The sequence below is a fragment of the Monocercomonoides exilis genome, assembly GCF_001643675.1.
Source record: "Monocercomonoides exilis strain PA203 chromosome Unknown scaffold8-1962414, whole genome shotgun sequence".
NCBI classification, from domain to species: Eukaryota; Preaxostyla; order Oxymonadida; family Polymastigidae; genus Monocercomonoides; species Monocercomonoides exilis.
In genome coordinates, this window is record NW_027150553.1 from 680,266 (window position 1) to 694,292 (window position 14,027).

Below are 14,027 nucleotides of genomic sequence, written 5' to 3' on the forward strand. Positions count from 1 at the left end.
ATGACTTGTCATCAGAATCAGTTATTTCATCTATTTCTCCTTCTTCCTCCTTCCTCCACCACCCACTCCATCTTCCGCATCTCCTTCACGGGAGACACCAGCCCCACCCACTTCTTCTCATCTGAGGCGCAGTTGTCCACCATCCTCCTTCACGAGTGCGCCCAGCAGGACTCCGATGAGGGACACGCCGTTCAGCAGCAGCACTCCACAATCTCACAGGCGCTCCTTGTGGCAGAGTCCATGTGCCCTGTGTGTTCTGTCCTCACTCACTTCTCGCAGCGGTTCCCGAAGTCGATGAGCGGGACGGAGATGCTGAAGAATCTGGGCGCAAAGAAGAGGGAGATGCTGGCAACGCTGTTGGCACTGCGGAAGATGAAGGAGATGAGAGAAATGAGGGAAATGAGGGAGATGGAGAAGGGAGAGACAGACAAGAAGGAAGCGAATGAGGGAAAAAGAAGCAGGGAAGAGGAATGCGATAAAATGATTGGGAAAAAGACAGAAACGCAAGACGATGAACACAGGGACAATGAGGAGAACGGTGTGGAAATTGAAGCAGCAGCGAAAGAGACACACAGTGCAGAACGAATGCTGGAAAAGCTGGAGAGTTTGGAGGAAGTTAGAAGCGTATTTGAGGAGTTGTGTGCAGATAGCGAGGCAGGCAAAGAAGCCCAAACTGTGACACTTGAAGCAGCAGTAAATGCTCTGATGAGAATTGCAGTGGACGAGACAGAAGCAGAACACGACGAAGGAGAAGATGAAGATGATGACAAGATGATTGGTGAGGAAGCACACAGAGTGAATGAGTTGGATTCCTGGCTTCAGAAGATATTACGCAAAGCAGCAGCACTTCTTTCAAAATGTGATTTCAATTCAACAATTGGTCCAGTCACAGACGTTGTTCTAGCAACGGATTATCTCAGCATCTCCATCATTTCGCGTAAAGATGCTATGGAAAATACCTTTTTGAGGAAATCAATTGAGCAATGTTCTGGGCAATTCAAAAATGGATACTCAACATTATCAAGTGCATTTATCTATAAACCTTCAAGCGTAGATTCATATTTGTTATTGCTTGATATTTTTGCGCTTGCCAATGATAACGATTCTCCTGAAAAGAATAAATGAAGCCTATTTTTTCCGATTATATTTTTTTATTATTTTCAAAAGATAAGCCAGTTTAAAGAAATTATTTCTGATCAAGGCATAGCATAATAAATTTATTACTTCAAAGAATTATTGTTTATGGAGCAAGCAACGACCATCCATACAGCCCGTTTACTACCCGCAACTTCTGATTCAAATGCATTGTTGTCACCTCTTTACAGTGCTCCCACGCTTCGTGAGGCCTTCGAAAAGCAAATGCCGGGGTTTTCAACGTTTGTGAAACAGCGCCAAAAGGAAACGCTTGAAAAAATAGTTTCTCCAGAATATCTGAAACGACTGCTTTCAGATTCTTCGGAAATGGCGCTCGCTTCCCTTGCACGCAAATAGCACACTCGGATTCTTCTCTTTTCATTTCTTCTCCATCAAAATCATTTCATGCACATTTCGCTTTGTAAATTTATTGAGTGTTTGAGTTCCTTATGTATGATGGTTTATTAAACGCATTTTCTGTCGAGAAATATTTCTCATCTTTATTTGCATTATTTTTCATTTCATCCAAGTCTTTTTCAATAAAAAATATTGAATCACTGAAAAACATCTCAATCAACTCTTTCATGCTTAAAAAGCAATAACTTGCAATTCAAAAAGAGAAAGAAAAAAAATTTAAAATATCACTTAGATTGACTAAAAAGAATAAATGATCCAAACAGATATGGAAATTGAACTTTAAAAAACACTCAATTCATAATAATATATATTTCTGAGATTAGCTCCCTTCAAGAACCAAAATCGCCGAGTTAAAGACTTGAATTTTTGTTCTCAGTGAACAATCCAAGCTTCTTGTGCACTTGCAGAAGCATTGCTTATTTCAAAATGCATATGCATGAAAAATCAGCTGTAAGCTAAGAAGCCAAAATTTTGCATCTTTGCATGATTCAGAAGATTCCTTTAATAAGAATCGGTTTGAATTTTTAAAAAAACCCAAACCAGTAAGAAATATGGTGTCTTTCACTAAGACGCTGATTGATTTTGGCAAACGCTTTATTCCATTCGCGTTTATTTCGCCATATGGGAAGATTGCTCGTTCAATGGCGAAAAGATTGGAATTCCAATAATTGAATCAAACAGCCCGCAAGCTTTTTTTGGAAAAACTGTTTTCAACTCCAGAAATTGTACGCTCACAACAATATCGCAGAGCGCAAAACCAGGAAAAACGAAATCCCAATGCCCCAGGCCATCAGTATGTAGCCATCTGCTCCAATTTTGAAATACATAAAAGAAGATGCCAGAACAAGCCCTGCCAGAAGTAGAAAATAGATAAATTCAAATGCGACATTATAAATGTTGAAACACACAAAATAGCAATAATTATATTTGTTTTAATTCTTTGGGAAATGATAGAATTTGATACCAATCAAAAAGCCGTAAACAAAGCCTGACAGAGCGCCAATGCAAATGGCTACAATCACAAACACAAAGCCCCGCAATTTAAATGACCTGAAGCTGAAAAGGCTCGCAATAAAAAATGCAGCAGAGGTGAATATCGTCGACCAGATACTTATTGCCAACCAAAGGTCGACTGTTTGATTAAACGTTTTATTCAGTTCATAGAAATGATGCTCCATTAATCTGTATTTTTCCTCGGGTTTTATGCAAAATTGGAAAAAATTTTGAGAGAAAAATTTTTCTTTTTTTTCAAAATGGGATTATGCAAAAACCATCTGTATTCTTCATTTCTTTTTTTGCAAGAAGACAAATTCAGAAGTTTATAATGTGTCACTTGTTTTTTTTTTTTTTTTTTTTTTTTTTTTTTTTTTTTGTTTCGTTTTCAGGAAAAAATGACATATGAATATTCTCATGCAAAATTTTCAAATGAAACTTTTCAAAAATTTACAGAAATTTAATCTTTTCTTTCTCTTTCAATTCTCTTTTCCCTTTCCTTTCTCTCTTTCATTCTTTTTCTTTTGCTTTTTTTTTGAGAAAATTGAAGAAATTTTTAAATATGAAAAGATTCAAGCGAATAAAGAATTATTTGAATAACAAAAGAAAACGAAAATGAAATTTCTCTCTCCAATCTCTTTTTTCTCGCAATTACTTCTCCTTTCGTTTCAGCATATTCTCCTTCTTTTGACATATAAAAATAAAAACAAAACGATAAAATAATACAATACATATTTTATTCAAGTGAAAATATCAAAAATTTTCACGAAATACATAAAAAAATCATCATATTAGAAGTGTTGAAAAGTTTTCCAAATGAATAAAGATATTATCAAAACTCTTCAAAACAAAAAGAGAAATCACTCTCCTTTATAAAAATTAAAAATTTGACTTTATTTAATAAAATAGTTGAGAGAAAAGATTAAGCAAAAGTGAATTTGTATATAAGGTATGGAAGAAGAAATTCTTTGAATTGAATCCTAAATTTCTTGTTGAAGGATGGAAAAGTCCTTCGAAAAGGACAAAGACCAGCAAATATCATAAGAAATGTTGAACTGTGGTAAAACTGCATCTCAGATATTTGTATGTCATCTGATTCAGATGAAAAATTGTGTTTCTTTCTGTCTCAGAAAGCAAACATTTAAAATGAAACAATCAACCGTTCATCCAAGATGGTACCTCTGTGTCAACATGAATTCTCCAATGATCCCCCATGGTTTTTCCTTCCTTGTCTCTCATGACCGCATTGTGCCTCATCCACTCTGGTGGCTCTGTCTTGATGTTTCTAATCCAATGCATCGCCATTGTCCTTCCACTCTTGTCAGCAAGCGTGGCATCGTGTCTCATCCACACTGGAGGATCAGCTCTCACGCAAATAATAAAATACATTGCCATCGTCCATCCATCGTTGTCTGCAAGTGTTTTTTCATGCCTCATCCATTCTGGAGGTTCTGTTTTCGTATGTGTAATCCACAACATGGCCATTGTATTTCTATTGATATTCCCTAATGTTGCATCATGTCTCATCCATTCTGGAGGTTCTGTTATAACTTCTTGAATCCATTTCATTGCCATTGTCCATCCACAGTTATCTTTATGTGTAATTTTGTGTCTCATCCATTCAGGCGGTTCTGTCTTCACATTCGCAATCCAGAACATAGCCATTGTCTGTCCTTCCTTGTCTACAACTTCATTGTTGTGTCTCATGCATTCTGGTGGTTCAGTTTTGACATGTTGAATCCACAGCATTGCCATTGTTTCTCCTTTCACGTCTGCAAGTGTTATATCGTGTCTCATCCACTTGGGTGGTTCTGTCTTGACATGAAAAATCCATATCATTGCCATTGTTGCTCCGTTATTGTTTCGAAGTGTGATGTCATGCCTCATCCATTCTGGTGGGTCAGTTTGAACAAACTGAATCCATATCATGGCCATTGTGTATCCATTCTTATTTCCAAGTGAAATATCATGCCTCATCCATTCTGGTGGTTCTGCTTTGACATTTGCAATCCATATCATGGCCATTGTGAATCCGTTCTTTTTTCCAAGTGTTGTATCATGTCTCATCCATTCTGGTGGCTCTGTCTTCATACTCTCTATCCAATGCATAGCCATTGTCCATCCGTTATTGTTGCGAAGTGTAATGTCATGTCTCATCCATTCAGGTGGTTCTGTCTCGACAACAATAATCCATATCATGGCCATTGTGTATCCATTCTTATTTCCAAGTGAAATATCATGCCTCATCCATTCTGGTGGGTCAGTTTGAACAAATTGAATCCATATCATAGCCATAGTCCATCCGTCCTTATCTTTAAATGTAATGTCATGTCTCATCCATTCAGGTGGTTCTGCCTTGACAACAATAATCCATAGCATGGCCATTGTGAATCCGTCCTTATTGCCAAGTGAAATATCATGCCTCATCCATTCTGGCGGTTCTGTATTCACATTTGCAATCCATTTCATTGCCATAGTACAGCCATACTTTTGAGAAAGTGTAGTATTATGTCTCATCCATTCTGGTGGTTCTGTTTTGACATTCTCAATCCATAGCATGGCCATTGTGAATCCGTCTTTATCAGCAAGTGAAATATCGTGTCTCATCCATTCTGGTGGTTCTGTTTTGACATTTGAAATCCATATCATAGCCATTGTTGATCCATAGTTGCTGAGAAGTGAAATATCGTGTCTCATCCATTCTGGCGGTTCTGTTTTGACTTCTTGAATCCATATCATAGCCATTGTTGCTCCATTATTGTTGCAAAGTGTAATGTCATGTCTCATCCATTTCGGTGGATCGGTTTGAACAAGCTGAATCCATAGCATGGCCATTGTTGATCCAAAATAGGTGCGCAATGTAATGTCGTGTCTCATCCATTCTGGAGGTTCTGTATTCACATTTTGAATCCACTTTATCGCCATTGTCCAACCATCTTTCAGAGAAAGTGCGATATCATGTCTCATCCATTCTGGTGGTTCTGCCTTGACAACAATAATCCATAGCATGGCCATTGTGAATCCGTCCTTATTGCCAAGTGAAATATCATGCCTCATCCATTCTGGCGGTTCTGTATTCACATTTGCAATCCATTTCATTGCCATAGTACAGCCATTCTTATTAGCAAGTGTAGTATTATGTCTCATCCATTCTGGTGGTTCTGTTTTGACATTCTCAATCCATAGCATGGCCATTGTGAATCCGTCTTTATCAGCAAGTGAAATATCGTGTCTCATCCATTCCGGTGGTTCTGTTTTGACAACTATAATCCATATCAATGCAATAGTCCAGCCATCCTTTTGAGAAAGTGTAGCATTATGTCTCATCCATTTGGGAGGTTCTGTTTGGATAAACTGAATCCATATCATGGCCATTGTGAATCCGTTCTTTTTTCCAAGTGTTGTATCATGTCTCATCCATTCTGGTGGCTCTGTCTTCATACTCTCTATCCACAACATAGCCATTGTTGCTCCGTTATTGTTGCAAAGTGTGATGTCGTGTCTCATCCATTTTGGTGGTTCTGTTTTGATGTCTTGAATCCATATCATTGCCATTGTCCAGCCATCCTTTTGACTTAGTTTAAAATCATGTCTCACCCATTCCGGAGGCTCTGCCTTAATATCTTGAATCCAACACATAGCCATTGTAAATCCTCTCTTATTACCAAGTGCATCATCATGCCTCATCCATTCTGGGGGTTCTGTTTGGATTTCTTGAATCCATATCATCGCCATCGTCCATCCATCCTTATCAGCAAGTGTAATATCATGTCTCATCCATTCTGGAGGTTCTGTCTTCATACTCTCTATCCACAACATAGCCATTGTTGCTCCGTTATTGTTGCAAAGTGTGACGTCATGTCTCATCCACAGTGGAGGATCTGTTTTGATGATTGCAATCCATATCATTGCCATTGTTGACTCATAATTATTGCGGAGCGTGATGTCATGTCTCATCCATTCTGGAGGTTCTGTTTGAACAACTTGAATCCACAACATAGCCATTGTGCATCCATTGTTATCTTTATGTGTAATATCGTGCCTCATCCATTCCGGTGGATCGTTTTGAACAAACCGAATCCACAGCATGGCCATAGTGAATCCTTCCTTATCAGCAAGTGCAACATTGTGTCTCATCCATTTCGGTGGTTCTGTTTTGACATTATAAATCCACCTCATCGCCGTTGTTTCACCAAAATTGTTGCAAAGTGTGATGTTATGTCTCATCCATTCTGGTGGCTCTGTCTTCACATATTTGATCCACAACATAGCCAATGTCCGTCCGACCTTATCTGCAAACGTATTGCTATGTCTCATCCATTCTGGTGGCTCTGTTTTTCTCTCCTCGATCCACTTCATCGACAACGTCCTCCCATCCTTGTCGGAAAGTGCAATATCATGCCTCATCCATTCTGGAGGTTCTGTATTCACATTTGCAATCCATATCATCGCCATAGTACAGCCATCCTTCTGAGTTAGTGTAATATCGTGTCTCATCCATTCTGGCGGTTCTGTCTTCACTAAATGAATCCATTTCATCGCCATTGTAAATCCGTCCTTATTGGCAAGTGCAGCATCATGTCTCATCCATTCCGGTGGCTCAGTTTTATTCTCCATGATCCAATTCATGGCCTTTGTCCATCCAATAAAATCTTTCTTTGGTTTTAAAGAACCAGCTTTGTTTCCCATTTCCTTGTTATTTTTGAATAAACAGGCAATTTCTTGTTGCTTGCAAACAAGTGATTCAACAAATATGTTTGATCTTTCAAAAATTCTGTTTTATTATGGGTCTTTCCCAATATTTCGAATAATAAACAACACATAATGAAACAATTAATTCAATAAGAATGAGACTAAATTATTAGTTAAAATAATGTCAAGGTCACGTCAAATTTTCTATAAAACACTTATTTTGTTGGAAGTTTCAAATTTTATGTCGAAAATGAAACATAATTGTTTAAAAATTAATTAGAAATTTTTTATCGGTTTTTAAAAAAATAATAATATGAAAAGAATATTAATGATTTAGCCATACACAAAGCATAAATTAAAGTATTAACATTTTTTTACCTTTTTTAATTTAACAATTAAGGTGACAAATAATAAAAAGATATTCTGTAATTTTTTCACAAAAAGAGAGGGGATAAAATGTATTATCCCACTTTTAAAAAAATCCGATATGAGACAATATAACGATTGTGAAAATGTGAGTAGCAGAGATGAAATATGAAATGTGAAGATAACAATAATTATGAAGAATCCATTGAAAAAAATATTGAAAATTTTGAAATAAAAGCACTTTTCGTGGATGAGTTCATATCTGGAAAACATAAATATGATGGAATTTTCCTGCATCGGAACAGAGAGTGAAAATGGGGATATTTTTGTGTGTTTGAGAGCATGAAAGTTTCGTGAACGCTCACAAATAATAACAGCTGAGAAATGTTTAACTAAAGTTTTCCAGTTGAATTCAAAATGATGAGCCTCCAGTTCATTTCGTGCTCAGCGGTGTCGAATGGTAGAGGAATGGTGTTGTATCCAGACCAATCAACAGCCTTTTGTTACAATTGTTATTACTATTTCTTATTCTTCCACGATTGCAGATGTAGTAATTTCACTCCATATGGCTATGAAGTGTATTTTCGAAATGACTATATACTCTTCTCATCAAACAATCCTTTCAGTGATTCTTATTCAACGAAAAACAATAATGCTTGAGTGATCTGTTCTTATTATGGTTATCTGCGTACAGAAAAGAAGGATTGTCTTAAAGAAGGGATGAAGGATTGGTATGTTGGTGTGAGTGGAAGTGACACGAGCAATCTATGTGGGATCAGTGAGTCTGCTCCGTGAGAGATTGTGTGGAATGATCAGATCGGAAAAAATCAAAAAGGAACCAATCATCAAGAGTATAAATGGAATTACTCTGGAGTTAACAGGAAGATCATAGCAGAAGAGTTCTCCTATCCAATACAAATCCATTTTTATTTACCACTCTCTTTTAAAGCATGCTCTCCTCCTTTGCCATTTTCGCAGTCTCGCTTTGATTGCATGGGCTGCTCATTGGCTGAACAGTTCAAGACATGCACTTCCATTTCAGCTGCCAGAGATGGAATTACTACCTCTGTTCAAACATTACATATTCCTCTGTCTTCAAATAGATCGTACTGTTCCTCTCCCTCTCCCACTTCTACTTCTTCTTCTTCCCATCCTCCTTTTTTTTCTTTATTCTCTTCTTCGTCACAATTTCCATCAATGTTTTATCCAACTTCTCCGGGTGTACATCTGAATTGCTTTCCTCTTCCCCAGAGGCGCATTCCGCTCTGCTTTATCGTTTCGAACGACATCCATGGCAGGATGTTCAGAATGAGTTGAAAGGAGTGGATGGGAAATGCACAGGGGCTATCAGGTGCAAAGCGCTCGTTCTCTCGTTTTTCAACACCGCTTAGAAACGAAGAGAGACGAGAGCATGTTCAAATAGAAGAGGCAAAGAAGCTGGATTTCAGATGCAAATTGAGTGCAGAGGAGAGGAAAGGGAGGCGGTTGGAAGGGCCACATGCGAAGATGAAGACGAAAGAGAAAGACGAGTATCACACATCTCAATTGAAGCTTTCGACACAAGGTTTCCACAGGCATCAACAGAAAGGAGGAAGAGGGATTGGGGATGAAAATAAGGATGTGATGATGAAGACTTACATCAGCAGACATTTCATCCGCTCGTTGGTTCACTGTCATCCACTTTGTTGCACACTCCACACTTCACAGCTTCCTCAACATTTACCACTCCTCCTTTTTCTCCCTTGCCGCACACACTATTATCTGCACCTTCTATTCTTGTTGGAACTCCACTGAAGCCACTCGCACATTTATCTCCCGCCACAGACTTTTGTTCACTCACACAGAAGTTCCTGCTCATTACAAGCTGTTGCTCCACCTCTTCTTCTTCCTCCCGGCTTTTTTTTTCATATTTTTTTCCAATATCCTCAACAAATGTTTTATTCGTTTGTGTTGTTACTCAAAAGGATAAATATCATTTCAAACTTGAAAATGAAAAGAAAAGGCAGTTATTCAAAGTCTGCCAATGAGTAACAGATGTTAATATTCGTTGATAAATAACAGATAATCAGGCACATTATTTGGATTTCTATTTTTAAGTCAACTTGAACTGCATGATTCAGATAAGACGTTTTCATTTTTTAAAAACACCATTGCATTAAGCCTTTGAATCATTCACTTCACAAATTCCATAGGATAATTAATGAAATTCTCAATCACTTCGTCATCTTCTTCTCCTTCACCATCTTTGACGATTCTCTTGCTTTATGCTCGAACAGACCATCTGCCTTCTGATTCATTTATGCATTTCATTCAACAGAGCCACATTATTGAATAAAAAATTATTTCTTCTCATTTCTTCCCAATAGTCAGTTACTGATGGAATCTTAATTTCATTTTTTATTCAAAATTTTGATGATGAAATAAAAGGAAATATGGAAAAAATGATTTCATTTCAATTGTTTTCTTCAACATCTCCTCCTTTGATAAGCTGCATAATTATAAAAATATGCACTTCATTCAACTGCCTTCGACTTCGGCTCAAGGCATCATCTTTTATGCTATTCTTAAAATAAAAGCGTATATCTATTCTATTACAAAAAGTCAGCCGAAATTAAAGAACAATAGAAGTGATTTTGAGTTGATCAAAGCTGATCAGTTAGGGAAAAATCAAAAAAGGAGGGCGATTTTGACTTTTTTATTTGGAAGATGAAAGAAGCGCAGATCAAAAAGAAAGAGTGTTAGAGCAATTTTTTCATGAAATGGACGAGTTCCAAAATAGATTTTTTACAGATTACACTTCTTCAAAATTGCAGAAGGCTGTGGAAAATGAAATGATGAAAGGAACAGAATTAATACGTCATTCATATTTAATGGAAAATTCAATGAAACATCCGAATTTCGAGCAGACATGCGAAGATTAATCCATCAAAAGTGTATTTGAGTCAATTTCTAATTTTTTGTGTTTGTGCCTTCTCTTCAAATTTCTTCGACTTTGCCTTCTTTTGCACATAAATTCACCGACAAGTCAGCTGATGAAATGATTTCTGCCTTATGATCTGCACCTTCTCCAGAAGACACATCGCATTTTGTGTCCTCTTGCAGGACATCTTTGATAGTCAGCAACACATTGCTTTGATACCAAGATGACTATCCACATATTCATTGTCAGCTGTGTGTACATCGAGAAATATAAACAAATCGACATTACAGTTGCTTCTGTTCTGTCATGTCCAACAACCGAGTTGTCTTTCTGAGTGATGCTTATCATGAAGGCGAACAAGGGTTCCTTCACGGAAGCGACAAATGATTCACACAAAATACACATCTCTTCCGACACTCGCCTTGTTGGATGAAAACACGATATTGGTGATGGAAAAGGTTGCGGATGACACTCCTGAATCATCCTTGTGCTCTATCATGAGAGCTCCACCTCTTCCTCCAGAATTTATATCCTCGCTCACACAGCAGGTGGAGAAGGTGGAATTCCTCACCAAAAATGCATTGTCAGAGACGGATGAGGCGAATGAGATGCACCCGCCATCTGTGGCGGTCTGTTGGTGTTGTGGAGCTGAGTTGATGTTGGTAATGGTGCAGTTGGTGAGGGAGATGGAAAGGAGACAGGTGAATGAGAGAAGAGAGGTGATTGAACCTTCAGTTTGAAAGAAGAAAATGAAGAAAAGGAAGAAAGAAGAGTTTATTCAGATAGAGCGAAAAGAAGACTTCACGTGTCTTGGAAGTGATTTCTGATTAATAATAAACAGAAAAGGGATTCGAATAATTTTGGAGTGTAAAAGATGAATGAAAAATAGCTGTTGATGGAAAAGGAAGCAAGATAGATTTGAAATCAGGAGAATATAGAAAGATATATGAAATTTATGTTTTTATTGTTCCTATTGCCATTCGTATCTCAGACGTTTTATACATCATTTTCTGATTCGATTTAGCTTCACATCTGGACTGAATACTTAGAAATGAAGTTTCAGCTGAAGAAGAAAGAAAAAAAACATTTCTTTTTCAATAGAAAGATACAAAATTTCATATTTATGTATCTTTCAAACTCTTTCATCATATTTTCTTCGAAAAGCATTGTTCAACATGTTTATCATCTTTCATTTTATCTTTTTGATGAGTTTGTTATTATTTCTTTTGATATTTTCACACTATTTTTTAAATTTGATAAGAAATATTCTAATAACTCTCAAAAAATAAACAAGGAATGCTTGTTTGTTATTTATATTACTAATGGAAAAGTGAATTATGTGTTCATTTTGAATAATTGGACATGTCAAAAAAATTAAAACTTTGATTTTTTTTGTTATTTGTGTTAGAAAAGGCGATATTTTGGTGAAAACGAAAAAATGAATGAAAGGTGATGGAAAATGTTCCTAATTATCTGTTAATATTCATCATTCAATAACAAAATATTTTCAATTATTTTTGTTTTTTTCACAAAAAACAATTATTGACAAGTTTTTGGATACAAAATTTTGAATAAAACAATTTCGATTTTCAAAATTATTTGTCGAATATTTTGGATTTTTCTTCACATCAACAAACAATTCTGATTATTTATTCAAATAGATCGACAAAGCCCATTAATTGAGCTCTGTTATAAATATGATAAAGAGCTGCGAATCAACAAATTCTCTAACGAAAGAAATGTTTTCTAAAATGGATTCTGCTGAAGAAGAACAAAGTTTGATGAGAGAAGAGATGAATGAAATGCTAAAGAATATGGATAAAGAAGAATTGAAGCTATTTTTCTCGAAAGAAGAATTCGATGAAGATTACAAATTGATAGAATTAAAACAGTGTCCTTTTGAAAAAGCTCTAATGTTACTGAAGCATGCTGGATTCGAGAATGCGAAAGAATTTAGAGACCGCCATATTTTTACGGATGATTCCTTGAAGAAAAGATTTGAGAGGATGATTGCTGAAGAGGGAAAGAAAATAGAGGGAAAGGATGAGAAATTGTTGACTGATCTTTGTGAATGCTATATTTTTTGGATCAGAGCATATGAAATGATTGGAGATGATCTGCTGGTGATTTGCGTGCGTTGTCTTTTGACAGCTGCATTAAACAACGAGGAAAGCGAGGAAATTCATAAAGAAGTGGAAATGGCTTTCCTTGCGTTAAGTTACATTGGAGAATATAGTGTATGAGAACCGCCAACTTCATTTTATTTTTTATTTATTCTCTCTCTTTTTTTTCAGGATGTTCCAGAAGAATTGTATTTTATGGAAATGATAAAAATCATACAGTATCATCAAGAACATGAAAATCTTACTCGCCTTGCTTACCAGTCGGCTTGGGAGTTTTTGATCAACAGATTACAAAAAAACAAAAATTTGGAAAAAGTCATCGTGAATGAGCTGCATTTTGTGAAGGAAGCAACAAGAGAACTGAAAGGGCTGACAAGAAGTGTGGATTGGAAGATAAAAGATGAAGACAAAAGAGGGAAAGATAAAGAAGAAACGATGATGATAAAGAGGTGGGTGAGTGTGTTGCAGTCTAATTTTTACTCATGCGAGTTGTGGGGTGAAGAGCATGTTGAGCTTGTCAGGAGCATTGTTCAGATATTTCGAGCAGGAAATGAATGTGATAGAGAAGTCGGTGATACGTGTGTTGATACATTGACATGGGCAACATTTAACAGAGCTGTGAATATTTATGATCTGCTGAAAAATGGTGCAGCTGAAGTTGTTTTTTCGAAAATGAACAGTACAAATAAAAAATTCTTGATAATCGATGATTGCGAGCGCTTTTTCAAGAATGTCTGTGAAAGATTGAATGAGAAGACAGAGAGCGAAGGAGAAAGAGAAAGAGAAAGTGAAAGTGAAAAGGCAAAACGAAAAGAGACGAAAAAAAAAGTGATTGAAAAGATGGAAGAGGAAGGCTATGAAGATTGCATTGTCAAGATGCGCTATTTCAAAACTGTTGGGGTATTTGGTGACCATTTGTTGATTAAAAACATTGAAGATTATTATCTTTGGTGATGAATCATATGTTTACATAATTTTGTTCATTTTTTTATTTTATTTTATTTTATTTTACTTTCTCTCTCTTTTTTTTAATTCAGACTTTTAATCGTAAATTGTGAGAGTTACAAAGATTTCTTTTGTCATTCCTCTATAAAGTTAATTATTTTATTCTTTGGCAGGTGTTTTGCGATCATCTCTAACGATTCTGTTATTTATTGGAGATTTATTTGCTTCATTTTGATTTTGAAAGCTTTTTGAAAGAGAAATCAACAATTTAATTTGTCGATTTCGGTTATTTTTGTTGTTGTTTCTATGAATTGTGATGCAGGAATTATTCAAAAAGCAAGCATTCTCTTTTTGTTGAGTTTTTTTCGTTTTCATTTCTATTTCTCAAATAATCTGTGAAAGTGGTGTTTGCATTTTTTTTTAATAAAATAATTTCT

General features: G+C 36.2%; 4 protein-coding genes across 4 annotated transcripts; 3 read left to right on the forward strand and 1 right to left on the reverse strand.

Annotated features, from left to right (window-relative positions):
- MONOS_10457 (uncharacterized protein) lies at nt 1-1,125 on the forward strand (the record flags this gene model as incomplete). The annotated part of the gene is made up of 1 exon (XM_067862909.1): nt 1-1,125. The coding sequence occupies one exon, from the start codon at nt 1-3 to the stop codon at nt 1,123-1,125; it is 1,125 nt and encodes a 374-aa protein (XP_067732926.1).
- A 2,134-nt stretch (nt 1,126-3,259) lies between these two features.
- Nucleotides 3,260-7,322, reverse strand: MONOS_10456 (uncharacterized protein). The gene has a single exon (XM_067862908.1). It carries the CDS (start codon nt 7,231-7,233, stop codon nt 3,700-3,702), a length of 3,534 nt encoding a protein of 1,177 aa, XP_067732927.1. The 5' UTR covers nt 7,234-7,322; the 3' UTR covers nt 3,260-3,699.
- Nucleotides 7,323-10,905: 3,583 nt separating this feature from the next.
- MONOS_10455 (uncharacterized protein) lies at nt 10,906-11,262 on the forward strand (the record flags this gene model as incomplete). The annotated part of the gene is made up of 1 exon (XM_067862907.1): nt 10,906-11,262. One exon carries the CDS (start codon nt 10,906-10,908, stop codon nt 11,260-11,262), a length of 357 nt encoding a protein of 118 aa, XP_067732928.1.
- A 734-nt stretch (nt 11,263-11,996) lies between these two features.
- Nucleotides 11,997-14,003, forward strand: MONOS_10454 (uncharacterized protein). The gene is made up of 2 exons (XM_067862906.1): nt 11,997-12,759; nt 12,817-14,003. The coding sequence occupies exons 1-2, from the start codon at nt 12,220-12,222 to the stop codon at nt 13,597-13,599; spliced, it is 1,323 nt and encodes a 440-aa protein (XP_067732929.1). The 5' UTR covers nt 11,997-12,219; the 3' UTR covers nt 13,600-14,003.
- Nucleotides 14,004-14,027: the final 24 nt, after the last annotated feature.

Bases quoted from the DNA above. Each gene is read 5' to 3' on its own strand.
- MONOS_10456 (XM_067862908.1), bottom strand. From the start codon at position 7,233: ATGGGAAACAAAGCTGGTTCTTTAAAACCAAAGAAAGATTTTATTGGA.
- MONOS_10454 (XM_067862906.1), top strand. From the start codon at position 12,220: ATGATAAAGAGCTGCGAATCAACAAATTCTCTAACGAAAGAAATGTTT. The intron at 12,760-12,816 runs GTATGAGAACCG...CTTTTTTTTCAG, and splicing joins GTTACATTGGAGAATATAGT to GATGTTCCAGAAGAATTGTA.